The sequence below is a fragment of the Pleurodeles waltl genome, chromosome 4_1, assembly GCF_031143425.1.
Source record: "Pleurodeles waltl isolate 20211129_DDA chromosome 4_1, aPleWal1.hap1.20221129, whole genome shotgun sequence".
In the NCBI taxonomy this organism is placed as follows: Eukaryota; Metazoa; Chordata; class Amphibia; order Caudata; family Salamandridae; genus Pleurodeles; species Pleurodeles waltl.
In genome coordinates this window covers 564,022,064-564,049,976 of record NC_090442.1, presented here as the reverse complement: position 1 = coordinate 564,049,976, position 27,913 = coordinate 564,022,064, and the positions used below count along the sequence as shown (strand labels likewise).

The 27,913-nt window shown below is 41.3% G+C and overlaps 1 protein-coding gene across 1 annotated transcript in view; it reads right to left on the bottom strand.

Annotated features, from left to right (window-relative positions):
• Window positions 1-227: 227 nt before the first annotated feature.
• The window catches only part of PPP1R3A (protein phosphatase 1 regulatory subunit 3A), a 400,387-nt gene continuing 372,701 nt past the window's right edge, over window positions 228-27,913 (bottom strand). Inside the window, exon 4 of the mRNA XM_069228951.1 lies at window positions 228-11,272. Within this exon, the coding sequence (XP_069085052.1) occupies window positions 6,770-11,272 (4,503 nt within the window). The 3' untranslated portion in view covers window positions 228-6,769. The remainder of the gene's footprint in view (window positions 11,273-27,913) is intronic.

The window sequence follows — 27,913 nt, the reverse complement described above, 5'->3', positions numbered from 1 at the left end:
TAACATTTCAACCATCCTTTTTCGTCTGAGCAGTTCATTTTGTCTGCTTGCATGGATTACAAAACATCCTACGAAGGCTTGTAGTTCGTGCTGAAGCAAGGCTGTGAGACATGAGCAATAACATTCCTTTTTATAACCAGAGATTGAATCTTTCATTCATTGCAGCTTATCTAGAAGAGCTCCAGAATGACAAAATTCACATCATAGACTTTGACCAAGTCAAAAGATAAACACAGGCAATACTTTTATTGACCAGATGAACACAACATACAAAATACATACTTTTCTTCACTACAGACTAACAACTGCCTATTGTGCTTACTGTCATTTTAAACATTTATGAGAATGTCAATCGCACTTGCTAATAAGACTGTATATGCCAGTAAGACATCACACAAATATATCAAAATATCAAAGTGAATAGGTGAGTGAAGGTTAATGTGTGAGGAAATGTTCAAATAGCTACCCTTGGTACACAGTGTTGCCTTTAGACAGAGATGAAATAAGTGCATGTAACAGGAAAAATAGCAGGGTTGTTAAGATGCAAAATGGAGTGGGAGGCTGCAGAAAAAAACTCAATGGAACAATGATCCACCAAATGGGTGTCTTTCCGTGAGAATCCATATGTGCTGAGCCACACTTCTACACAGAGGAATGGGAAAAGGGGTTATGGATCAATGTATGGGTCATTACCTATGGCAAGTGTTTGGTATGACTTACCAAAGTATTCTATGTGCAGTCTGGGTCCTCAGCAGCTGACTGCTTTGGGCCGTTGGGAGTCTCCAATGCAACAATCCAGTATAAAAAATCTTGAAATCGTCAAGTACCCCAACATTTACAGTACAGTTTTGTAGCCGGTTAAAAGCAGAATACTGCACAGTAGTTGAACTGACCTGAGAGGGCAGGCCATGGATAACCTAGTTATATGATACTACCTTTGATGGCAAAGGTTAAAAAAACTCATTCAGGGGTCAAAGTGGGGTCTGAGAGAGCAGTTCAGTTGGCTGTTAAAGCGTTAAATATGAAACCAAATATTATTCTAATTTAGCAAATACCTCTATTGCCCATCCAGTCCTCTTACTTTACAAAGGCTGTGAAACAGTACAGTTTGATTCTTGCATAGATACATTTGCAGGGCATCTATATACAACTAATGCCCCCATCATGATAGACACAGAGTTAGCCTCATATAAACTGTAAAGACACTATTCACCAAGCATTTTTCATGAGTATTTGCAACTTGCTTTTTGGGCATTCATTAACTATGTCTAAGTCGTGAGTAAGATAGATCTTCTCACAGAAAATGCTCTGTGAGAGAGATAATAGATGACCACACATCATATATATGGGAGTGATAAGAGCAAATTACACAATTTGCCCTCAATAATGAAAAGGGCAACTTCAGAAATTCCTCAATGACTCGAGGAGAAAAACAACCATAGACAATGCAGCAGTATATCAGTATCATGCATCATATCAGTAACAACCTGTAGGCCCTCACTGGTGAACTAAGCAGGAGGAAAAACTTCTGTGCTTTTCTGAATTATGGTTGCCTGTATAAAACGTCCAGGCCACCCTCAAGAGTAAGCAAAAAAATGGACAATGAAATATGTCACCAGCAGCATGTCCACAGCATTTATATGTGCTCTTGTATGCCATCCTCCTAATAATAGCCTCTGTTGATTACCAGGGTACGTTTCACACCTTGTTTAAAATCTACTTCCTTGGTGACATCAACATATAGGGAAATAATTTATCCAACATTTATGACCAAGATGACATACATAACTCACATCTTCTTAAATCAACAAGTCTAACAAACCAATGCCTGGGTTACATCAGTCTTATATTCTCCTTGTACATAGAGCAACAGATTTGTAACTACTAAGTCACCTGGTCTAACATGTTTAAATTATTTTTCAATCATAAGATGAGACTTAAACTCAGATCACTCCTATGAACAGGTTGTTCCAAGGTTCCTCACTCTGATCACTTTGCCAATCCACTCCTGGCTATAAAAGGACTTCTTTTTTCTTCTCTCATTTTATTTCTAAGCCCTTTTAAACCCCTCAATGGCTTAGTTACTGACAACCTCCTCCAAATGGCAAATATGCAACATAAATAACTTCCTGTTTCACTCTGAAAGACAAAATGGCCGTTTACTAGGATGTAACAAACAACTTTTCCACCACAGAATTCATAGCTCAGATAACTTAAGTGCCTGAAAAAAACAACTGTGTAATGCTGCTCATTTAAAATAAAGCAAACTCAGCCAAAATCTGTATCTTGCAAAGTAATTCCACTAGATGAGTGTCAAGAACCTGTATTGAAATGAAATACAATGAATTCATACTAGCCCAGTCCAGTTGCCACAGTAATATATTAATACACTACTTCAAAAACAATTTCCCCCTCTTCCATCTGTAATGTGATTGGAGAAAAATGTGGCCTCTTAAAGCTATTTTCCTTCATAACCAGCCTTATCAATAGCTCCAGACAGATACAGAGGAATGAACATTAGCTCCCTGCACATCAAAGTTTTACACTCTGGGAGATCCACCAAAAACATCTAATACTTGCAGGACATCTACTTATACTCCACAGATGTCTCAAGACTCGCTTCTTCCACTTCACTTATGATTATGTCACAGGAATCTCATGCCCCCAGTCATCGTAGCATCTAGCTTTGTTTACCACAACCTTCATGATTCATCCTTCCACTCAGGCACTTCAAGTTATATTGTTGAGACCAGCCAGTCTTGACTTGAACACTCATCCTATGTGACATCAACACATAGGGCAATGATGTATTCAATGTTTATGACCAAGACACCATACGTAGCTTACATTTTCTTAAATCAATGAGTCTAACAAACCATTTCATGGATTACGTCAGTCTTATTTTTTCCTTGTACACAGAGCAACAGATGTTTAACTACTAGGTTATCTGGTCTGACCATAACATGTTTAAATTATTGTTCAAACCTAAAATTATACTAAAACTCAGTCCACTCTTATGAACAGGTTGTTCCAAGATTTCTCACCCTAATCACTTTGCCAATCCATGCCTGGCTATATTAGAACTTTGTTTTTCTTCTTTCAGTTTATTTCTAAGCCCTTTCACACCCCTGAACGTCTTAGTTACTGACAACCTCCTCCAAATGGCATATGTGCAACATAAATAACTTCCTGTTTCAATCTGAAAGACACAAATGGCCATGCGCTAGGATGTTATAAACAACTTTTCCACCATCGAATTGGTAGCCCAGGTGCCATTAGGTACCTGAGTTCATACAAAATAAAACAAACTCATCCAAAGTGAATGTCTTGCAAGGTAATTCCACTGGATGAGTGCAAAGAACCTGTGTTGAAATAAAATACAATGAATTCATACTGGTCTAGTCCAGTTGCTACAATGATACAATTACACACTCCACCAAAAGCATTTCCCCCTCTTACATCTGTAATGTGATTGGAGGAAAATGTGGCCTCCTAAACCTATCTTCCTTCATAACCAGCTTTTTCCAGCCAGACACTGAGGAATAAGCATTAGTTCCCTGCACATCAATGTTTTACACTTATGGAAGATACACCAAAACATCTCATACTTGCAGGACATCTACTCATACTCCCCAGATGTCTCAAGACTCTCCTCTTCCGCTTCACTTATGATTATGTCATAGGAATTTCATGTCCCCCCAGCCATCTCAGCATCTAGCTTTGTTGTACCACAAACTTCATGATTTGTCCTTCTACTCAGGCACTTCAAGTTATGTCCTTGGGACCACCCAGTCTTGACTGCCTTGCCATTGGGTATGAAGGCATATTCTGAAGTTTCACTCTTTGCTCAGTACACCAAATATACTGTTTTAAACTATGGAACTAGTACGTTTGTCTTTCTTGCACCTACACATCTCCCTTGTTCCTTATCTAAAAAGACTTGAATCCAGTTTTATTGAAGAATACGTTGCTTCATAAGCGTTAGATTTTGTAATCTACGTTGCTTCTTGAATGTTGACTAATGTTTCAAAAAGGATGCATTACAGTTGTCAAGAAGTGGTAAACAGGAGTGGGTTAATTTGCCTTCCATCGCAGTGTTGGATTTTTAAAAACCCCAAGAAAAGGTTGGAAGCTTTTCTGAGACTTCAATTTCGTTCAAAAGACTCAAACTTCTCCAATGTTGTATAACCGCTTCTGGGAGGAAAAATCAGCAACAGTGGTAGACCAAAACCCTAAATTGTAAAATAAATGCACATATTTTTGAAAACAGAAAAACTATTTTGAAAGGGTAACAACTGTAGTTAGAAAACAAATCCTTAATTGTCACGGTTGTGATAAATATTGAGAATTTGGTATATAACATATAAATTGCTGATGTTGACAAAAGATTCAGCAGCATACCTTGAGAAGTCTAGATTTGACCAGACCTATAAAGACATTGCTTAATATGCTGGGTGTTAATGAGTTATGGTCTACTTGAATTTTCCTATTGCTAACATAAGATTTCAGTGTTAAGCAGTTCTTATTTGCCAGTAGTGTTTTATATTAAGGGGAAAGTCTGCAGTACCTATCACAAGTAAACTAAATATGACTGCTTGGCCTAACCTTGTCTTCTAGGCTAGTGAGCACAGTTATGAAATTCCATACAATGGGAGACTATTGAAGAGATATCCATATTATGGGCTAATGAATCATGAATCATTTGTGTTCTATAGGCAGTAATTTTGATTTAGGTGAAACAAGCTAGACCTGTGAACAGTTTTCTTAGTGAACATGTGGGGTGACACAAGGAAATAATGTATGCAACTGCAGCACTCTAATATTGAGTATCACATCTTCACACTATTCATAAAGCCTTTAATTAGATATCATTATTTGCATGTAGTCATTCTTAAGACATACTTTTACATTATATGAGGTTAACAGTCTACATTGTTTGGAACTAGCAATAGTAAGTTATGCTCTTTGTAGTGGACACCCATCTTTAGGGTGTTTGATGGGAGATGAGTTTGATGATACAGTAATTATTGAGTGCCATTTATCTGATTTAGTAAATTTCTGACTTGGATAGGAAAACAAATATTAGCAACAAAGATAGATCTCACAATAACAGTGAACACATTTATTTGCCCACCTACTGCATGACCAGCATCTAGCAATGAAGTAAAGGAATGATAAGGTGGGAGATTGTCTCTTTCCTCTGCGATCCCCTACACCCACTAGCAGAATTTTTAACTTAGAGGAAGATTAAGTTGTCACTAAGTAGTTCTAAAGGACAGAGAATTTAATGGGGGGATTCAGACAGATGGCTCATCTCTTCTCTCAAAATCTAAGGGCCTCACTTACAAGGCGCTAGCGCCACCATAGCGTCATTTCTTTTTTATGCTGTGGCGGCGCTAAAACAACTCCAAATCTACAAAGTGATGCTAGAGGCCTCTAGCGTCACATTTCACCCCTGGGCACCACCTACCGGCAATGATATGCAAGGTAGGCATCCCCAGGCAAAAAGCCACACAGAACTGATGCAGTGGAATCTACAACATTTCACTGTGTAATTCTGTGCCTTCACGGTGTCAGAATTTTACTGCCGGCTCAGAGCAGGCGGTAAAAGTGATGCAGAGCTTTTTCTATAGGTGCCTCCTTGCATTGCTGGAGTAGTGCTACAGATGCGCCAGACTCTCTGACGCATCTGTGAAAACTTCACAACGGAGCTCTGTGTTGTTAATACAGTGCATTCATGGCGTTGTTAGGCGGTCGCAGGGCAGTGCAAGAAATCAGACACATCTTCTCCAATGTTCCACACTCTTGTAAATGAGAGGTGGAGAAGTGTGGCTCAATGGTTAGAGCAGCAGACCCTGAAGCAGAGATTTGGCTCAAGACCAGGGTTCAAGTCCTGCTTTGGCAGGTCTTGGGCTCAATTCCCCTTGACCAGATAATTCTCGCCTCGGTGCCTAATCTAATTCATGGGTGCAACTCTGGGCAATAGCTTGCTTAATCTCCACAACGGCCCCAACAGCGCTTGGATGCCTGGCTTCACCCTGGGGGTGCTCAGGAGTGGGTGCCTCACAGGGAAAAGCCAGGAGGGGTTCCATAGCGGTATGAGTACAGCAGCTTGAGACCCTAACGGGTGAGTATTGCGCTATACAAGTGCTAATTTACATTTTTAAATGAAGCCCTAAGTATTTGGGTGATTTTGGTTCTAACATTTTCTAGACATCTGTAGAATAACACTTAGTTTTTTTTACACATTAGGCAAGATCGTGTGTGCTGATCTCACGATTAACACCAATAAATGAATGTTCGTCCTTCAAATGTGTCATTCCTATATACAATGAAAACATCATACCTTCTTAATAGCATTATTGGTGTTCACCCTTGCCACAAGAATGTACATTTTCTTTACTTAGGTTACTATATGTAAATAAAATGCTGGGGTTACTGCTTTGAAACCTTAGGCGGATATGAGTAAGTAAAATCATTGGAAGTTTATATTCATAGTCTTTGGTTACAAGTAAAAACAATTTATTTTTGTAGCCTAATGTTAGAATATAAACTCGTGGGACAGAGGCTAGAAAGTGAACAACTTTCGTTTACAATCTATTGATAGACTGCAGAGAGGAGCAATTTCCAGTACCACACAGACATGGAAATGATTTTTCAGGCAAAATGATCGGTTTTAACAGTTACATTCCACAAAGTCATTGTTAACACGTTTACGCGCTGCATTAAATGCATTCTTCCCTGAGAAAAAGGGAAATCAATCTTGCTGTTACTGCTTTTTGACAGACTCTTTGTGATTGCCTCGTTCAAAGAATAACCAATATAAGGAGCAAACACAGAGAACAGAGCAAAGCAGTGAATCGCACTGGCAGATCATAAAAGCAAGTAACACGAAAATTAGGAAATGCCATACTTTGTAGCTGATCCGTTTTAAAATAATGGATTCGTTAGATAGGTCAGTCTCTACGTTTTTAGGGTCAGAAACAGATTCAGAATGCAACAGTTGGTGCTTGTCACCTTGCAATTGTTGCACTATTGTTGGTGCTAAAAGTTCCTCAGAACCTGAATGCATCTCTCCGCTTTCATCTGCTGCCTCACTAACTAATATCACTGGCCCTAAAGTCACTTCCTGTCTGGTGCCTGACTGTGGGAAATCCCTATTGTTACTTACTTCCCTCGTGTCAAGCAAAGACAATTCTGGTAAATTGACAATTGACAGGTTGCACTCCTCAGAAACATTTACCGAGGAGATTTTCTGATGAAGGTTAATGTCGCTATTACTACTTGGAAGAGAGTTATCCTCATTGGCAGGCTTTTCGGGGTCATGCTGTTGCTGTTCTGGAGATTCCTCTATGTACAGCTCCTGCTGGGAGGCCACTTCTTTTGTAAGCACTGGCCATGCTGTTTTATCTCTTAGTGAGATGCTTGGTATGGTGAAATCTGTTGCATTTTGTTGTGCCTCAACGCTAAATATCGAGTCTCTTTGCAATGTCTCTTCAACATGTACCTTCAAACTCTCTTGATCTCCATCTTCGTTCGTACAGCTTATGCTCATATCATCATTGTGTACATTTAGAAACCCGCCTATTTTTGCCTCAAGCGCAGCAATGAATGTTCCATCCACTGTGGGTAGTTCGCCTTCCACCGTGTCATTGCATTTCTCTTTCACATCTGCACACAGATTTTCAAAAGTACCCTCAGCTGGTGTTTCATTTATGGGAAAGTTACATGCTTTCACCTGCTCGCCGATGTTAGGATCAACTAGAACATAATCATCAACTGAAACAGTTTCTTGTGAGATGTATAATTCCTCTAGGGAGCAAATCTGCAATCTTCCCTGGGTCCCAGCACACATTTCTGGGCTTTTGGTTTCTTTATTTGTAATTTCTGCTTCATTTGCATTATAGTCTGTCTCCAATGCCTGGATATCCAGGACATTCACTTTTTCAGTTCTGTGTGAGTCACTGCACATCATATTCTCTGGCTGCTCACTTCCGACACACATGGAAAGGGATTCTAACTGTGACAAGCCCAACTTTGTTGACATAACTATATTTTGACATTCTATTCGTTCTTTAGCTTCTGCAAAGTCACTTTCTGTGAACTTTGAAGCAGAGATTTCGAGAGCTTCTTCATTGTCTACCCTAACAAAGGATTTATTTTCTTCTGAAACTTCAGTTTTACTTTCTGTATATTCAGAAGATTCAGTTACAATATCTTCTGTATCATCTTCCTTTGCAATATATATATGTTCTGCTTCTTCCTTTTCACATTCTGTGTGTTCAGAAACTGAGATTTCATTATTATCTTCATCTCCATTACTTTCAGAAACACCTTTTCTTTCACTTTCTCTTTGTTCAGAAAAATAGTTTAAAAAATCTTTATTAGCATCTTCCTTGACAATAGATATATCTTCTGCTTCCTCATGTTGACTTCCTCTATGTTTAATAGCCAAGATTCCGATATCCCCTTCATTTTTCTGGTTACAGAACATAATTTTTTCCAGGTCTGCGTTTTTATATTCTATTTGTTCGGAACATGCTTTTGCAGTAGTCTTCTCAACAACTTCCGTACCCAGAGACATATCTTTTTCTGATTCTTTATTTTGAATTCCTATGTTTTCAGAAGCAAGGATTTGGACAGTCTTTTCATTGTGTTCCCTGGCAAAATATATGTTTTCTTCACCACCTGCGTTTGCCCTATGCACAGGTTCAGACAGTCGGTTATCAATATTATTCTCGCCAACTTCCTTGGTAAAAGGTATATCTTCTTCTGCTTCTTCATTTTCACATTCTCTGTTTTGAAAAGCTTGGAAAGTCATAGTCGCTTCATTATCTTCCCTGACAAAAGATTCATTTTCTACTAAAACGTCTTTGTCACTTTCTTTGTGTTCAGAAAATGAGATAACAATATTCTTCTCATCGTGTTCCCTGATGAGATATGTATCTTTTGCTGCATCTTTATTTTGACTTTCAATGTGTTGAGAAGTTGTGATATTAACTGTTTCGTTGTCGTCTTCCCCGGCAAAAGATGTATTTTCTGCTACAACTTCTATTTCACTTTCAAGGTGTTCAGAAGATGAGATTACAGCAACCTTTTCATCTCCTTCCTTGACAAAAGATATATCTTCTTTTGGTTCTTCGTTCTGACTTCCTATGCGATTGGAAGCTAAAAGTTCACATGTTTCTTCATCATATGGCTTAAGAAAAGATATATTCTCTTCTACACCTTCTTTTTCACACTCTCTGTGTTTAAAATATGAGGTCATACCACCTTTTTCATTAACTTCCTTGGCAAAACATGTGTTGTCTCCTGCTTCTTCATTTTCACTTTGTAAGTATTCAAAAGCTTTGATTTCGATAGCCTCTTTATTGCCTATCCTGGCAAACGATAAGTTCAATGCTAGACCTTCTTCTTCACTTTTTACGTGTTCAGAAGGTGAGATTACAATTTCCTTCTCATCACCTTTCCATTCATACAATATACCTTCTTTCGCTTCTTTGTTTTGCAATTTTTCATGTTCAAACTGTGAGAATTCAATCATTTCCTCACCGGCTATCCTAGGAAATGATGTATTTTCTGCTACACCTTCTTTTTCACATTCTCTCTGTTTAATATATGAGGTTACAATCCCTTTCTCATCATCTTCCTTGACAAAACATATACTATCTCCTGTTTCATCACTTTGACTTTGTAAGTGTTCAGAAGCTGAGATTTCAAAAATCTCTTTACTGTCTTTCTTGGCGAACTGTGTATTTTCTGCTAGACCTTCTTCACTTTCCACGTTATCAGAAAATGCAGTAGATACAGTCCTTTCACCCCCTTTCTTGTCAAAAAACATATTTTCTGATACACCTTCATTTTGACATTCTGTCTCTTTTGAAGAAACGTTTTCCATGGTTTGCTCTTCTTTATTGTCGAATGATATTGTTTCTGCGCTGTACGCAATAGAATTTGAAGAATGAACTTCATCTGCTGTAAAGATGGAATCACAATGAACAGGAATATTAGTTGATATGCTGCTGATAAAAAATGGGTATTTCTTTTCAGTCTCTTTCAAAGTACTGCTGAGTTCGTTTGCTTCACCTTCCCAGTAGGGGTCTGTTACAGAGCTTATTATTTCTTGACCTTTGTTGGTTTTCTCTTCTGCAGCCACATTTCCTTCATATCTTGCAGAAGACATAAATTCATTAAACCCTTTGGAGCTTCTCTCATCTGCCACAGGGGTGATCATCAAGTGGTCGTCTGGTTGTGAAAATGTATTTACCACATTAAGACTTTCTTTGCCATCTGTCGGTAATGACAGCATATCTGCACTCTCTTTGTCATCCTGGTGTATGTGCTCTGGGATTAAATTGGAAAAATGTATTTCTAATAGAGAGGAACTATCCTTCTCTTTAATTGCCCATAGCTGAGAACCCTCTAATTGACTGTGTTCCCCATTTGCATCACTGCTGGCAGAGGTGGCATTTTGTGTGAGACTTTTTTCAGGCTCAAAGGCTTCTGTAGTTTCAGTCCGGCTGCTCACACGAGGAAGTGCAGCTATGTGTAAACCATGTTCCCTGATCTCACCCTCACTGGTCTCTTCAGCTGTCTCTGTGGATTTCTTGTTCTGTCCATTGGCGTGATCTTCGTGAAGGAAACCCAGAGTTATTCTAGTGCTCTCCTCTGTGTGTGGACTGGTGGGTGTATTGCCACTATCGCCAAGATCTGCCACGGATTGCTCTGATTCACTGCACTCTGGAGAGATGGCATCCTTTCTGACTTTGAAAGCTTTGCTGTTTGTGAACTTCATATCCTCATCGATAAATAACCAATCATCGATGGCACAGCTGGAGTCCTTTTCTAAGTCACCTTTTGAAACATCGCCCATGCTAGTTTCTTGCCTGTCTGAGATGCTATCAGTAAAATGAAAAGCTCTGTTTGTCTCAGATTCTGCAAAGTGTTCTTCGGTTTGCACCTCACTGGAGTGCAGATACTGCTGAATATCATCTGCGGAACCTGTTATTTTTGATGCCTCATCTGACTGGCCAGAATAACACTCCTTCAAATGCGTGTCATAGGCCAGTGGCTTGTTATCTTCTTCCGAAATGTCCTGCAAAAAACCACAAACATTGATGGAGTTTTGGCGCAAATCTGTGTTGGTGTCTTCAAGGGTTAACTCCTGCTCACATTTCTGTTCATCGCTTGAAAAATTGTTGTGTTCTGATACACTTAGGTTTCCTTTGTCTCCAGAAGAAGCATCTCTAATTCTTATTAAGTGCTGGCTGAGCTGTAAAGATAGAATCAAAAAAACAAAACAATTAAAAGGAGCTTTTAAACAGATGTGAATAATACTGAACAGTCGTTCATTGTTAATGGTGAACGTTTTATTTTTAGTCTTACAAAGCCACTGTTAAATTATGTTCTAAATCAGTGGCTGTGATTGTACTTCATGGTGTGCATTTAATAAAATATGCAAATATCCTTTTTGTGCAACTGCAGTGAGCAGGGAGTAAAGTACATTGTTTTATTCATGAGGACAGTAAACTGGAAATGTTCTTTTGCACAATGCAGAACCAAACCAAAACAATCTTCCTGGAACAAAGGGTACTCCGCCCTCCAGTATGTGTCCATTCAAGTACAGAACCATTGTTTGCCGAGAGCTCAAGGTCTGCTGGGCACCTACATACGTCTCAATAAAAGATGTATTTGCAGGTCACGGTTTTCCAATCAGCCCGCTCTGTCTGCTTACAATCTTATTTTCGCATCGGAAAAGAAGAATGTTTGTGATAAAAGCCATAATGCACATTCCACACTACACTTGGTGTATATTTGCTGTCATGGTGAGTTTTCGTTCTTCCAGTCACTCTTAGTCCAAGTGACTCCCGGCAAGGTTTGGAAAACCGGGTGTGTACAGTGAGGAGAAGGTAAAGGGCCCCTGTCGGCTCTACTACGGCCACAAAGGCCCGCTAGACCAAGACTGCCACTGTAACATGGCACTCTTTTCGAATAAACCCTGGCAAACCTTTAATAGCAAAATGTCACTCAAAGGAATGTGGGGGACTTAATGTCTCTGCCAGTTCGGTTTTAATGACCCTCTGCCAACTAGTGCTCAAATGTTTTTGAGCTCGTCAGGGAAGGCACCTGTCAGGGCTTAGCTGTGAGACGCCTGTTTTTTTTTATATATCTCCCCACTGCTGACATTTGCATGATCTCGGTAATTATATGTAAATTTAACAATTTCACCTTCTTCCCGCACACTGTAGGGCTCATGTTACTTGTCAAATGCACAGCTGTCGTGCCAGCCTGTGCTAGTGGGTTTCAAAGGTAGGCTATGTCTGTACTCTCATGTGGAAGTGGTACCTTGTTACAATCGATAAAGGGAGCAGCCTACAAATTAGGATCCAAATAAACCTCTCGTTTATTCACTTCTAATAGGGGTGATCATAATAAAATATACCTAGTCGTAAAAGCATTTTTAAAAATTACAAATACGACTATCTATCTATCTATCTATCTATCTATCTATCTATCTATCTATCTATCTATCTATCTATCTATCTATCTATCTATCTATCTATCTATCTATCTATCTATCTATCATGCACCAGCACACATAGAAACCTAAACATTTTAGTTCCAATCAATACCTATTGTTAAATGCATCTTGCAGAGAACAGTTTCAACAAACACAATGAGTTTTGTAACAAGGCAGGTGGTGGTTTTCCTTAAATTGTACAGCCTTAACTACATAATTATTTTCTCTGCTTATTACTGCAGACATCCAAAGAGGCTTAAGGCCATAGTACTGTATGTCGCTGTTTCCCTTTTGGATGAAAAAAAACATATTTGTTCAAGCTACACCCCACTGTAAAAAAATGTATATTGTATTATGGTCCTATCTGTATAGGTAATCTGTTGACAATAAAACAAAGAATAAGGCTTTGTTCTTGTGGTTACGATGTCACTAAAGCCCCCCATGAGCAAGACAGAGCTGTATTACGTGACTTACGACTCACACTACTTATAATAATAAGTGACAATACCTAAAAGTACAACATCATTAAATAATAACACATGCTCATGGTAATAAACACAGTTATACCACGGATAGTGGTAAAGGTGATCGGATATGTAATCTGACTGAACAATCATTCATGAAACTTGTAATTGCATCTGATGCATCAACTGTGAAGCCATGGGCATTGCATTTGGTTTACAAGTTAAACTACCCCAATTCCACACCATAAGCCTTTGAAAAACTACCCCAACCCCCCGCTCTGCCCCTAAAAACTAAAGTACCCCAACACCTCTCACCTGCCCTGAGACCCAAACCCACCCCACCCCGAATAACTAAACTACCAGACCCCCCACCTGCCCTAAGCCTTAAAAAAAGCTACCCTGACGCCCCCACCCCGACCATACAAACTAAACTACTCTGACACCCCCACCCACCCTGAGTCCTAAAACCGTCCCCCATCCCTACTAACTAAACTACCCTGGACCCCCATCCACCCTAAGCCGTAAAAAAAACTACCCCCACCCCTGCGCCTACAAACTAAATTATCCCGACTTCAGCCCTAAAAGCCCTAAAAACGACCCCCATCCCTAATAGCTAAACTACCCTGACTCTATCCATCCTAAGCCCTAAAAAAAAAATGTACTCTGACCACCCCAGCCCTAAAAATTTACCTACCCGCCATGAGCCCTAAAAATGACCCCACCCCTAACAGCTAAACTACCCTGAAAGCCCTAAAAAATAAAATGACCCAACCCCTGCCCCTAAAAACGAAACTACCCCAACACACACCACCTGCCCTGAGCCCTAAAAACAGCCCATTCCCATAAGAGCTAAACTACCCCGACCCCCCAACCTAAGCCCTGAAAAACAAAAATATCTCAACCCCTCTCGCCTGCCCCTAAAAAATAAACTACCCTACCACCACCCCCACCTTAAGCCCTGAAAAAAAATCTACCCGACCCCCTTCCCTCATCCCTACAAAATAAACTACACAGTCCCTCCACCCCGTAAACTTCAACAAAGGCCCCCACTCCCACCTCTATAAATAAAAATAGACAGAAACTAAGCACTTAATCCACCCCAACCCTAAAAGCTATCTCCCAACCCTGCCCCGGCCCCACTTACCTCAACACATCCTCTTCTGCTCTCTGCCTTTTTCTGTGCCTTACCCACGCATATACCTAGTTTGTTGGTTAAGGCTCAGAAACAGGCAGAACTAAATCCTCAAAGTTGGTTTAGCTTCTGTGGTAAACGTCCTTATTGTTTACAATACGTTGTTAACAATGTTTCCACAAATTTCAGCCTACTCAGGTGGGTAGGAGAGAGCTGTGCTTCAGCTGTGTGTTACAGAAGTTGGACCCTGCTCCAGGATTTCAACCGGGTCTCAGAAGCAAAGTCCTTATGGGTAGTCAAATCCCCCTAACTGGTATTTGACTCCGCATCATGGGCAATGGCATGGGTGCAGCCACTTCCTGCAACTTGCTTTCCCTTGCAAGACCATTGGAAGGCTAGACTCTTTGCATACTCCCCACAGCGAAGGTTGGCAAAGCACAGCTGAAGTGTACCTAAATGTTGTTTTATGTCTTTTCAGGATGCGTGAACCCTGGGTTTCCCAGGAGAATCTACAAGACCCATGTAAGTTCCAGAATTTGTGAACCCACCACTGGACTAGCAAATCCGGCAGTAATAATATTTTTTTAATATTTATTTTAATTAAAATGGGGTCATTTTGCTGCATCCCTGCACATGGGCCTACCCAGATTCATGAATTTGCAATGGAGGATGAGAGAAAAATCTACCTCATCCAATGACATGCCTTTATTCTTCCTCCAGAAATTCAGAAATCCACATCGGATCTGCAAATTAATGATCCAGATATCGCAAACATATTAACTCTTTCAAACATACCTCCCATGTTTCTGTAACACTAATTTCTCAAAACATACTGAACAGATTTACACCATACTAGTCAAAGCCTCTCCTTTGAGTAAAGTTTTACCATGTATGGTGTAATTTCTTAAGCTGTTTGTTTGTACAAGGGAACAAAGAATGCTATGGGAGTTAAAATGGGAACTATTGTTTTATCACCCTCTTTATGGTTTTGCACAAAATTTGGCATGCTGAACCCAAATCAGATTATCTTTTTTTTCTGAAAAATGTCAAGCAGATTAGTTAAAGTGTTAAAGTTACAAGGAAAAACACAGTTTTTCACAGGAACATACAATTACAGTGGTTGCTGTCTTCAACTAAAGGTACCAATACACTCACAGCCAAAGCCTGAGACCAATTCTTATGGGCGTTAAACCCCTACTGCCCTCAGTCTATAGGCAAGTGCAGCAAAGTGTTTCTGCAGCGCAAATTCATCCACAGTCAAATCACTGTGGCAAACAGCCATAATTCCATTTTCTCCTATTTTAAAAAATGTTTTAATGTTCCTAGTCGAATGTCAACAGTGCAATATTAGATTATATCATCAGTGATATTATTTCACATGTCATGAGAGAAGTGTAATGTAAGGTCATATGTAATATCATAAGTGAGGTATTGTTATTTTCTCTGACAATAACTTGGGAATTTCAGTTGTATTCAGATGTTGTTTTATAACCATAACCACACTCTTACATTACTTTTTCAGTGACTTTTTACATTTATTTTAAAAGTGCAAGAAGGTCTTGAAACATAAGGTTGACCATAACTTTTCTATTACTTTTATTTTTTCAGTGAATTTCATATTTTTTATCACATACCACATTCAACTGTTCTCTGGACCTAACCTCCTACTTAAGGCTGACTACCAGAGTTCACAGTCTTTGGACACGTGGACAAGCATTAACTGAAAGTCCTTGGGGCAGATTTACAAGAATGTGGTGCATCGCTCCCAATATGCCACTTTTCTTGTGCCCTCCTTCCGCCACTTAACGACACCACAGTTGAGCCGTATTTATAAAAGGTTGCACCATGGCCATGCAGTTTTACATTGATATTATCAATGATGTTAACAAAGATGACATGAATGCTGTAATTTGTGGGATAAATAACAGTGCATAGTGAGGGTGCAAGTTATAGTTACCTTAGGGCACGAGGTATAGTTACTTCAGATACCCATAACTATAACTGGTGAATTTCGATGTTTTTCTACGAGTAAAATCAGAACCTAACTACAATGTCCCTGCAACCTTTGGTCTTTTTAAATTCATTTCTATGTTTTTGTAATTCTATTTCCTAACTATAACATCCCTGTTTTTTTTCAGTGAATTTCTATGGTGTTTCAACATGAAGTAATTTTCATTACTAAATGTTAATCCAACCACCACGGTACCTGGCCTTTGAGCAATAGCGGTTGGCCATTTGCCTACAGCAGGCCCTGCAGCCAAACCCCTATTACCACCTAACCTTGTGCCGTGCTCAGCCTTTGGTCATGCACGGTGAGGTCGGTCACAAGGCCTGTTTGCAGGACCTGGCATCCCTGAATGAGAGACAGAGAGAGTAATTCAGGGATTCAGAGAGAGACAGCAATTTAGGCTTTGATGAATGATATATGTAGAATGAGATATATTGGGACAAATTAAAAAGAAAGTAGTATTTGTCATTTAAAACGAGTGAGCTCACTGTTCAGTATGAACGTTTAACTTTTGAAGTTTAAATTAAATTAAAGAAGGCAAAAAATCGCAGATACACCTGGAGTAGAGCTCTAAACTTTAAGGGTGAGGGTGTGTGACATTGACCAGTACACCACATGTGACTCTTACCCTGCTGTTTCCTGACATACCTCTGATATTTAACCCACGTATGTGATAGGAAAGAAATGTGAATGCTCTATCATTAGGAAGATTTAACAGTCAAAACACTAGTCTATAAACAAACACACTGCCAAGCAATACCATGATTTAAACATTCAGCCTACTGAGTGACAGCGCAAGACCTTGACCATTATGCCAGAAGTGACTCTGTTCCACTCTGAATCCAAACATAAGTATAACATTTGTACCAAACATCTTGGTCGCCTTACCCTTTGAATTAATTGCATGGAGAAACCATTGCAATGACAATGTCTCACTCTCTTCCATACTATTATGGGATGGAAGTGAGAGTGAAAGAGTGAAAGGACTGGGGGAGCCTCAAGACCCCCACAGTCCTCGCCAGCTCCCTGCATACTGCTTGAATTTTCACTGGATCCGCAGATCCACTGCAACTTGCAGTGAAAATGTTTTATAAAATGTTTTTTAGCTCTGTGTGGGTCCCTACGGGATCCCAGCACCGGATCTAAGGGATCAGGGTGTCCCTACCCTGGTCCTTCCCTGGTCCTTATTTTTTTCATCTTTTTTTCTTGGACATGGTCAACAAGGAAGTGTTGGGAGCCAAACAGATCTCAGCACGAGATCAGGAGGGTTCATGAAGCCTTTGCGTCTATATATATATATATATATATATAGAAATATATATATATATATATATATATTGAATTTTCCGTAATTTCTCAAAAACTACTGAACGCATTTACACCAAACAACAAAAAAGGCTTCGTTCTGGACCATGAGTTAACTTTCTGCCAAATTTGGTGTAATTCCATCCAGCAGATTGGGCGCTATCGCTGTTCAAAATCTCTATGGAAAAATGAATGAGGAAAATGCATTTTGGGACCCCCCTTTTTCTCGGTCCCCACTTGACGGATCAACCGAAAACTGTCCAGACAACAACTGAAATTTTGTGAAGATTCATCAAATGGCACCAAAGTTATCAGCAAAATAAAAAAATGTTTTTTCTATAGAAACTAGATCATAACTATAGCTACCTAGCGGTGACTGCCACAAGGTAATATCTATATATTTTTTTATAAACAACTTTTCATGAATTTTCAAATGTAAGAACATTACAGTACATTATCACCAGTATCCAGTATGCGGACAGTTCACAGTAATATTTGACCAAACACATACCATGAGCAAATAAGGCAGCAGCGGGACATCACCCCAATGAACTGTCATTACATTTTGTCCAACCATTTCACCAATAGTTTGGCATGTTTGCGAGGGCAGCCCCATGCTTAATAAACCAACTTCTCCTGTTTTGCACCCAACTCTACCCCCGTCTCCATCTTGAGAGGGTTGGCGGCGGAGTTGCATTCCAGCCGGATGCAATGTCTCTCTTGGCCACCATTAAGGCAGTTCCCAAGAAGGTGTAGTCTGCTCCCACACCTTCTATACCTTCCATCACACCCAGCAGCACCACCCTGGGGATAGTGCAACCTCCCAGCCCACATTCTCAGTGAGCTCATCGAGCACTTTAGTCCAATATTGTTGAATGGGAGGGCATATCCATGTCATATGCTAGAGGTCTGCAGGAGCAGCCATGCACCTGGGGCAGTTAGGATCAGGGAGGAACCCTGCCCTGTGAGAGATAGGCCCCAAACAAGTGGAATGTTTGTATTATCTTTAGTCAGGAGGACATAGTTATAACTCTGTGTGCCATTAAGGCATCACACCAATCTTCTTCCTCTTGCATTCCCTACCATCGTTCCCACCTGCCTCTGATATGATTCAAATCTCCTGGGGCATTAATGATCAAACTTTTGTATATCTGGGACGCTCCCATTTTCCCCAATGCCCCCATAAGCAGTTTGGCCTCCAGCAGACTATACTCTGGAAGTGGATCATTGCCTGATATGTGTGCATGAAGAGCATGGCAGAGCTGGAGATATTTGTAGAATTGAGTATGGGAAAGCTGGTAAGTAGTTTGTAGGTCTTTAAAGGTACACATGTGCGTTCCCGTCCACAAATCCCCAGGCTGGGAGATACCCAACTGATCCCATTTGTCAAAACCTTTGAGCCCTGCTGATTCACATAGCCAGGCACCCTCCAAAGGGGAGTTTGTTGGGCCAGGGTATTCATCCACTGAGTGTGTTGCAATGCCACCCGCCATGCTGTGAAGAACATCTTGGTCCCCGGGGCTATATTACTGGTGATAAGGGAGCCATAGAGCAGGTATAATATTTGAGGTATACTAAGGAATGTGAGTTCAAGTCAATACACTGGGTCCAGCCAACCCCCATTGAACCAGTCATGAAGGAAAAGAAGCTGAACCAGCAAGAAGTAAAGGAATAGATTAGTCAGTCCCAAACCACCATCACACTGGCCTTTTTGACAATGGTGCTGTGCAAGTCAGTGTCTGGTGCCCCACCAGATGAACAATGATATGGTTTTGTCCAAGGCACAGAACCATGGACGAGGGAGTTGAAAAGGTAGGTTTTGAAAAATGTACAGAAACCTTGGGATGATCATCATCTTAAAGAAAGCTATATGGCCCATAACATTTAGTGGGAGAGACCTCCATCTTGCCAGATGAACATTAGCTCACTGTGTCAGTGGCTCGAGATTCAGGGACCAGGTCAGGGAGAAGTGCCACCCAAATGCCCAGATATATAAAGCTGAGCCGCTGAATGGGAACTATCTCTTGCCATGCAAAACAGTCTTGTGAAGGTGCCAGGGGTACCAATATTGATTTGGAAGGATTATTTCAGAGTCTGGATGCCTTTTCAAAGCATCGTAGAAGATGGAGACTATGCGGGCCAGTGGTGAATGGGTCAGCCAAGCATAGAGGAACATTGTCTACATAGAGTGTTATAAGGTACTCATGGTCCCTGTCCCATCTCCATCCCTTAAAGAGAGGATCGCTCTTGGCGAACTGTGCAAATGGCTCAATTGCGTGGGTGAAAAGGAGAAGGAAGAGGGGGCAGCCCTGGCGGGTCCTGTGGCTGGTAGGAAAGGGTACCATTAATCTGGACATGGACTGTGGGGTTAACATATAAAGCCTGCACTAATCTATGAGAGCGAGGTCCCAGCTCATAACCAGCTGCAAATACTTCCAGTCCACTGTATTGAATGCCTTCTCAAAGTCCACAAAGAGTAGTGCAAGATCCAAAGGCAGTCAATGATGGTGGGCCAAAGCCACCTGAAGCTGACAGCCACAGTGCTGCAGTTTACCATGAACCCACATTGGTCTGGGTGGATTAGAAGTGACAGCACTCGCTTAAGACGAGTTGACAAAATCGTGGCATAAATCTTGACATCTCTGTTACTAATTGAGATGGGGTGATAATCAGTGAAGTCCTGGGAGGGGGGATGGGTCTTCGGGACAACCACTATGGTAGCTGTGTCCAATTTGGACCAGAAGGCACGAGTTTGGTCAATTCCACTATGGGCTACAAGCCTGGATGGTAAGACCACTCGATATGCCACAGAGTATTCGGTAGGGAAGCCTTCGGGACCAGGAGTTTTCCTGGAGGCAAGAGAGGAGATCGCTAAGGTTATTTCGGTGCTCATGATAGGTTCGTCCAGTAAATCTTTCTCTGGTAAGGGTAGCCTGAGGAGGGGAACCTTCTCAAGAAATTGGGCCGAATAGCTCGGGTCAGCAGCCAGAGACCCAGTATAGATTGACTGGTAGTATCCGGCAAATGCTCTCACCACCCCGAGAAGTGTGGTTAATCTATCGCCCTCTATTTCCATGGTTTTGGGCACAATTCTGGACAACTGATGATGGGAGACCAGCCAATAAAGTAGTTTCCCATTCTTCTTCTCTTAGCCATAGACTCAGGCTATAGAGGCTCGCCATAGATATTTGTCCAACTCACTGATTGATTACATACTTCCTCCCTTATTAACGTCAATTGACAAGAGACTTTTTTCTGAGGGATGTGTTGCTGAGGTCGTTTCAAGTCAGAGGACCTATGCCTCTAGTTGCATAATTTGTGTCCAGGGTGCTTGCTCTTGAGAGCTTATAAAAATGTTGGCAAAGCCTCTTATCACTGCCTTACCAGCAGACCAAAGGTCTCCCAGCATTGAAGCTGGGTCGTCATGAATGCCAAATTATGCCTGAGGTTCTGCCTGCAAGTGTTGAGTGCAGGATTTGTTTTGGAGATGCCAGGCATTAAGGTGCCATAAAGGGTGGATCTCCGCCCTAGCGGACCCAATACCCAGGAGAAATGGGGCATGGTTAGAGATGCCTCTGGGAAGAATTTGAATGTGACCACAGTCAGTGGCGGGCATAAAAATAAGATCTATTCTAGATTGTATGTGATGTGCTGCTGATGTGTCTTTGAAAAGCCTGCTTCTCGGGTGCAACACCCTCCAGACATCACATTACCCTAGAGATGACAGCTAGTCTGAGTGGTGGCATGTAATACTGTGTCTAGAGGTGGAGGGAGAACTTTATATGTCCTTCACGGGGTCGGGAACCGTATTGAAATCGCCTCCTATCAGTGTCGGTTTATTGGGTAACTCCAGCATTACTTTAGAGAGATCTCCATAAAAAAACTTGCAAGTGTGCGGGGGGCATATACACTTACTAGATTGATTGTACTCCCCTCCAGCGTACCCATCAGGGCCACAGATCAACCCTGCCAGTCCCTCACCACCTTATCGAGCACCATTGGGAAGGTGCTCCATAGGAGAATAGCCACCCACCGGGATCCTTGGGTAAACCCAGCATAATAAACTCTATCATAGCCTTGGTGGGCCAAGAAAGGCAGCATTCCCCCAAAAGGTGAGTTTCTTGGAACAGAAGGACATCCTGTCAGTGATGCTGGGCAAAACTAGATACTGCCGTAAGTTGTACTTTATCTAGGAGACCATTAACGTTCTATGATACAACTTGGAGGGGGCCAACCATTTAACGTGTGTCGCTGGGGGGCACAAACCCTCTATCTTTTCTCCATCGCTTTGTATCAATACTATGTGGCCCTCTGGTGTTGCAAATCTCAATAAGATCATTGTTGCTTCTTGTGGGTGTGTGCCTATGTCAATAAAAGGTTCAAAAGAGAGGTATTGAACATATACCCTAACCAACAAAAAGATGAACTTACCATTCAACTTACATTCTTGCCCCTCCACATACTTCCCCCCAGAAGCATCAGTCATCTGTATATGAAAAAACATTCCTTAGAAATCATAATACCAACCTAATGGACTGTGGCCGACCACTCCATGATGTAGGATTCCAGTTGTCCAACAGATCACCCTAAAGTTAGACAAATTTATAAGACGTGATTCTCAGGTCCAGGAATCTGAGCACAAGCGGAGCCTTTAATTGTGGGGCTGCAGGATAGATTGGTATCACTGCTTGAGTTCACCTTATCTGAGGAGAGCCTCTCCATGCGTGTTCCTGGCACAGACTTCTGAGCCAGAGCGATGGCTGTCCCTCTTAAAGCTGTCACCAGTGGTGAGCCTTCTTGAAGTCTGAGCTACAGAGACGTGGATACAGCCCTCCGGGATGACTCACATCTCCGAACTCGAGGGCATTTCCTTTGGGTCTTTGGTCCTACATCATAGCAACGCAGTTCAGCCATGGCAGAGGCAAGAGGAGGGCTCTGCCCAGGGCAGGTCAGTGGACGTTCCTCTGTGAGCCATGTCCATGGAATGCTCTTGTCTTAAAGAACCATGTTTTGCTGTCATACACCATCCTGAGCCAAGGAGGAAAAAGGAGCCGGTGTGGTAACCCCATCACCCTGAGCTTCTGTTTAACTTCAAGGTAGGACCTGACCTGCGCTGTTGTTGGAATTCTTTGTTATAGTCCGGAAGGGGCAGATCTTCTCATCCCCTCATCAAAGATTGTCACTGGCCCAGGCCTCCTGTAAAACCACAACTCTGTCTCAGAAGTTGAAAAGACTGACTATTGCTGGCTGGGGGGATGAGCCTGGTGGGTGTTTCATGGTCAAGGCACGGTGGGCCCGCTCAATCGCGAACCAGGGCAACAGACAGGTGGATAACATCCAGGTTTTAAACCAGTCTCCAAGAAAGTCTGCCATATGTACGGTCTCCACACCTTTGGGAATGCCAATTATGTGTACATTATTGCACTGTGATCGGTTTTTGAGATCTTAACGCACGTCTGTGCAACTCTAAAGTAAGCACAAGGAGAGTTGAAACTTGGGATTTGAGGTTCTTCACCTCATCTTCCACATAACTGCTGAATTTCTATGGTTTTGTGCGAGTAAATTCAGAACCTAACTATAACATCCCTGTAGCCTTGGTCTTGTCACCCTCCCTCCCACAATGGGATGGAAGAGAGAGACATTGTCATTGCAGTGGTCTTTCCATGGAATGACTTTAAAAGAGTAAGACTAAGATGATGTTTGGTATGAATGTTATTCTTACGTTTGGCTGAAGAGTGGGAAAGAGTCACTTCTGGCCTAATGGTCAAGGTCTTGTTCTGCCACTCAGTAGGCTGAATGCTCAAATTCTATTATCACTTGGCTGTGTGTTTGTTCATTATCACTTTACTTTTTTTTTAAACATAGACATTCACTGAAAAAAACAAAGGTTGCAGGGATGTTATAGGTAGGAAATACAACAAAGAAACATAGAAATTCACTTAAAAAAACAAAGGTTGCAGGGATATTATAGTTAGGTTCTGAATTTACTCATACAAAACATAGAAATTCACAAGTTATAGATATCTCAAGTAACTAACTCAAGCCCTCGCCATGCACCGCTAATTACCCCACAAATTACAGCACTCATGACATCTTTGACAACATCATTGATAATATCAATGTAATATTTGCAGTAACATTTTTGACCAAAAAAAAACTGTTTGTGACTGGGGAGCGAGTCATAGTTACTTGAGATAACTATAACTGGTGAATTTCTATGGCCCTGTAACCTTTGTGTTTTAAAGTGATATATATGTATATAAAGTATATATATATATATACATATATGGGATGCAGACTTATTTAATTGATCCAAGAAATATCAGGAGTTTCTTTCATTGTTCGCTTGTCTTGTACTTTATTAAAGTTAGCCATTGGGCTATTAAACAATGCTTCCTGACACACGAATGTGAGCAGCTTGTAGTCCTCTTTGGCATTCGCACTGTCCTGAGCAATAGTCATGAAAGCACAGAATGATTATGAATCCACGGGCCAATTGATGGAAGATACAGATGCAAAATATTCAACCTGTGCATTGTACCTGACAACAGGCACTACGAACCATATAGGAATCAGTAAGCATAGAGAAGAAGAACAGAGTGTGAAGTTTAGGTTAACTAATTAATCTGAATTTAGACGCAACGATGTTTCTCCGGTTAAAAATTACTGAAAGGTACTTTGTTCCCGATTGATGCCCCAATCTCCTACAATTGTGCATCACTCTAATATGCGAAAGCTGTTTTAATCATAGAGATGAATTGCACATAATTATAAGGATTCGTAGTGCGTTTTAGTATGTGGTGAACTTAAACCATATTACATTTATTTGTTACCTAATTTGGGGCTCTAAAAATCGGCCTATGAATATTCCATCCTTTCCAGTAAATTAATTAATTGCTATACGTTTTAATGCATCATTAACCGCATATATCCAGAAGTACCTCTTTCTTCTTGCAAAGTTCCAATTTCCAACTGTGCCCTTTTTACTTTGCTGTGTGTCTGGTGTTCTCCTGTTCCTTCTGTATAGTTGAGTTTTATTTCAGAATGAAATAATATAGACAACTAAGCAAAAGTTTCTTCACTCGCGCTTCTAACACCTTAGTAATATCACTCCTCATGCAAAAAATAAAGTGATACGAATAGGTTGCTTTCGTTAAAACATTCCTGTTTAATTTGTGTTACATAATACATACCCATACATCTCCGTGTTTTTGACAAGGGGACGAGTACGAGTTCCCCCATTTTATTGTACTTTTGCAAGTGAGTGCCCTCCGGTACCTGGAAGGTTATTACGCACGAGGAATGGCTACCAGCTTTGAGGTTGCCTGCTCGGGTTGCTTGTAATCAAATGTGTAACGTATGCTCAGCTTTGTTGGACCTGATTAACTTTAACCATACTGATACGTAGGGCCGGGGTGGAAACCAAAAGCAGCATTAAATGCTCGAAACAGCAGTTATCAATTCCCTTGCTACTTTATCGGCTCTGTCTCGCTCTCTTTCCTGAATCCCAACTGTAATCCCACCAGCTGTAATTACCTCGGGATACTGGAGAAAGTGTCAGGGCACGTGCAGCGCCCCCCAACAAAACAAGCATTTGCAATGCAATGGGTCTCGCGTTTGCTTGAGTTAGAGCTATTAGCATTGTAAACTCCTAACCGGATTTTTCTTGCCACATAAATTGAAAATGTAAAGTAAAACAGTTTCACATAACTAACTGGACTTTTCTTGCCATATAAAGTGAAAAGTTAGTTTCAAGGAAGCGAGCCAACGGCCGCCATCAGCACAGAGCAGACACACAAAGGGAAATAAAATTTTGCTTGCAGTGAAACCTATTGGCAAAAGTGCAACTATCCATGTAACCGGCAAAAGTGCAATTACCTATGTAACAGCATCGATGTCATGCAAAGGGCACGCCTACTGCCCAGCGAGATCGCGATGTGAAATAAAGAGAAAAAGTAGTCTAGAAAGCAGACGGAAAACATCGAGCTTTGTATGTGTTCAGTAGTTGGTCGGTGCGCTCGAGGAGGGCTAAACACCAGAAAAGGCATGACGTATGTATGCCTCCCACTAGTGAAAGCAAGCGGATTTTAAAAGGCAAGCCCACAAACCAATGAAAGTGACTGATGTGACACGGGCGTGGTTAGAAGCCCAAAGAGAGATTAGGGGACGGAGCGCTTTGCGCTTGCCCCTAAAAATAATTGAAAGCTTAGTGACGGCCTCCAAACAGTCCATACTAGCCAAGTATGCAGCTCTGCGACAGCTTTATAGAGAGCGTCAAGCACAGCTTACTGACAGCCCCACGCACAGCTAAATTTTTTAAACTCCAGGTAGAATATTAGCAATGAGCATGTGCAGGGGAGGCGCTTTATATTATTAATGAACACACACAAACATAAATGCAAACTCCATTCTCTCAGAGTGGCTATCTATTCCATCTGTTGAAATGGCAGCCTGCACGAGTGCACTGTGCTTTGACGAGAGCGTGTGTGCTCAACAGCTTTATTATCAAAGCGCTAGAAAGCCTATCTTGCCCACCAGCTCAGGGACGCTTATCCCAGGATTAATTATAGCTATCAGATGTTAAAAGGCTTCAGGAATGATGAAAATCTTCGTTCTGCAGAAGTCTGCTGCATTCTGAAAGTTATGCTCTCATGTCCAGTCGCTCACAAGTTGTCATTTGGTTTTGGAAAGGGGTTCTGCTGGAAAATGCAACCACAAGATCCATGAAATAAAGAAAACGCTTGTATGAATCTTCACCTTGTGATTCCAACAGGGAAAGGGCAGCGCTATGAAAATAGAAGCGGCTGCAGTTTATCTGCCAGAAGCCAGATTTCACAGATTATTGAAGCGCCAAGCATTTAGTTTTTTTCAAAAAGACCTTTGAACAGACTCGAGGTGTCTGCTTCCCACGCTGCAGCCATACAAGATGCCATTTGCAGTCAGACTTCTTTAAGTTTCGGACTGCACACGCTATCTGCAGTGTGCAGCTTCTCTGCAAGCCACGTGTCTGGCTGGAGCTGGAAATAGTGTCCTACATGACTTTAGCGTGGGAAGCAGACACCTCGAGTCTGTTTTATAAAGTATCCCCACATTTTCTCCCCCAAAATAAGCCTCTTAACATTTCTCACCAGCAATGCTCTAACAATTTAAGCACCTGCACTCCCTTCTAAGACTGTACTTCTGCTGTGTGCGCGCTGGGCAGGTTTCTAATGTTGATTCCCATGAATGTGGGAGTGTCATGGAGGCAGACAGGACAAGAATCAATACGCAGGGGGAGGGAGTTAGGTTTTTCCGACCAGCAACAAGAGGAAGGGAAAGCAATGAGAACTAAGTGATGACGGAACAAAGAATGAAAAAAAACACAGTGAATAAAATTGAAATCGAATTGATGGCCATCTTATTTAGTGTTTATTTCTCTAACTTCAACGTGTTTTCCTACCTGCAAGTGAAAAGCCTTACTTGTGATAGCAGTGCAACCGAGCGTTCGCCGACAGCTTCAACTTAATGTCATAAACCTCCCTATTGTATACTTGACGGATGGCGCTCGGCAGGCTAAAGCACCAAAGATGCTGCTTCCCTGCTGCTCCTTATCTAGCGACCGAAAAAGAATAATACCAAGGATTAGAAAATAGAAAGTTCCGTTCTGTGTGTTGTTTCTCTGCATTCTTAAAAGTGGCTAGGAATTCTGGTTCCACTTATTTAAAGCAGCAAGCGGCACGAGGGCACGGGGAGATTTTAGGTGTAATAAAATGCCAGCAGCCATGTGTGAGAGCTGTTGGGGTGGGAGGTGGCAGCGACAGATGAAGCGATTTATGAATATAATTAAAATTAAGAACTCGGCAGGCAGGGGATCGACAAGAAGCTTGGAGGAGATAATACCTTAGCCTCTGGCTCAAAAAGCACTCAGAGCAACAAGGAAAAAATAGCCCCTGACACAGATGCTTTAATGGGACAAGTGGAAGGGCACAAGTACTGGGGGCGTGCTCCATGGGAGTAGACAAAGGAGAAGAAGGTGGGACAAATAGTAAAGATTAACCACTAAGAAGCAAGGATTTTTAAAGGACACTCACATAAGCAAATGGGAAGCAGGGGCGGAGTTGAAGCCCACAAAGAAGTATATATTAAAGAATATTCAAGAGGTGTTGAATGCTCGACCTGAAAAAGGCCTCCAGGGGCTCCAGCCCACTAGGGAAATGCTTGGTGAACAAAACGGGCAGTCCTGGCTTGATGTGAATTATTTGTCCTTGACAAATATGAATTAATCAGCAAAATATGTGAGGCAAAACCAGACTGCCAGATTGTGTCTCAATTTAGTTAAAATGATTACACCAAAGCTGCACTGAAAGCTCTCCACTGGCAAGTAGTCGAAGCTTGTATCATATTCTAAGATATATGATACATTCACAAAGCCTTCTGTGAAAAAGGTCCAAAATACTGGCATAAATTGGTCCACTTTTTTTCCCAAACAGAAAACCTCCGGTCAT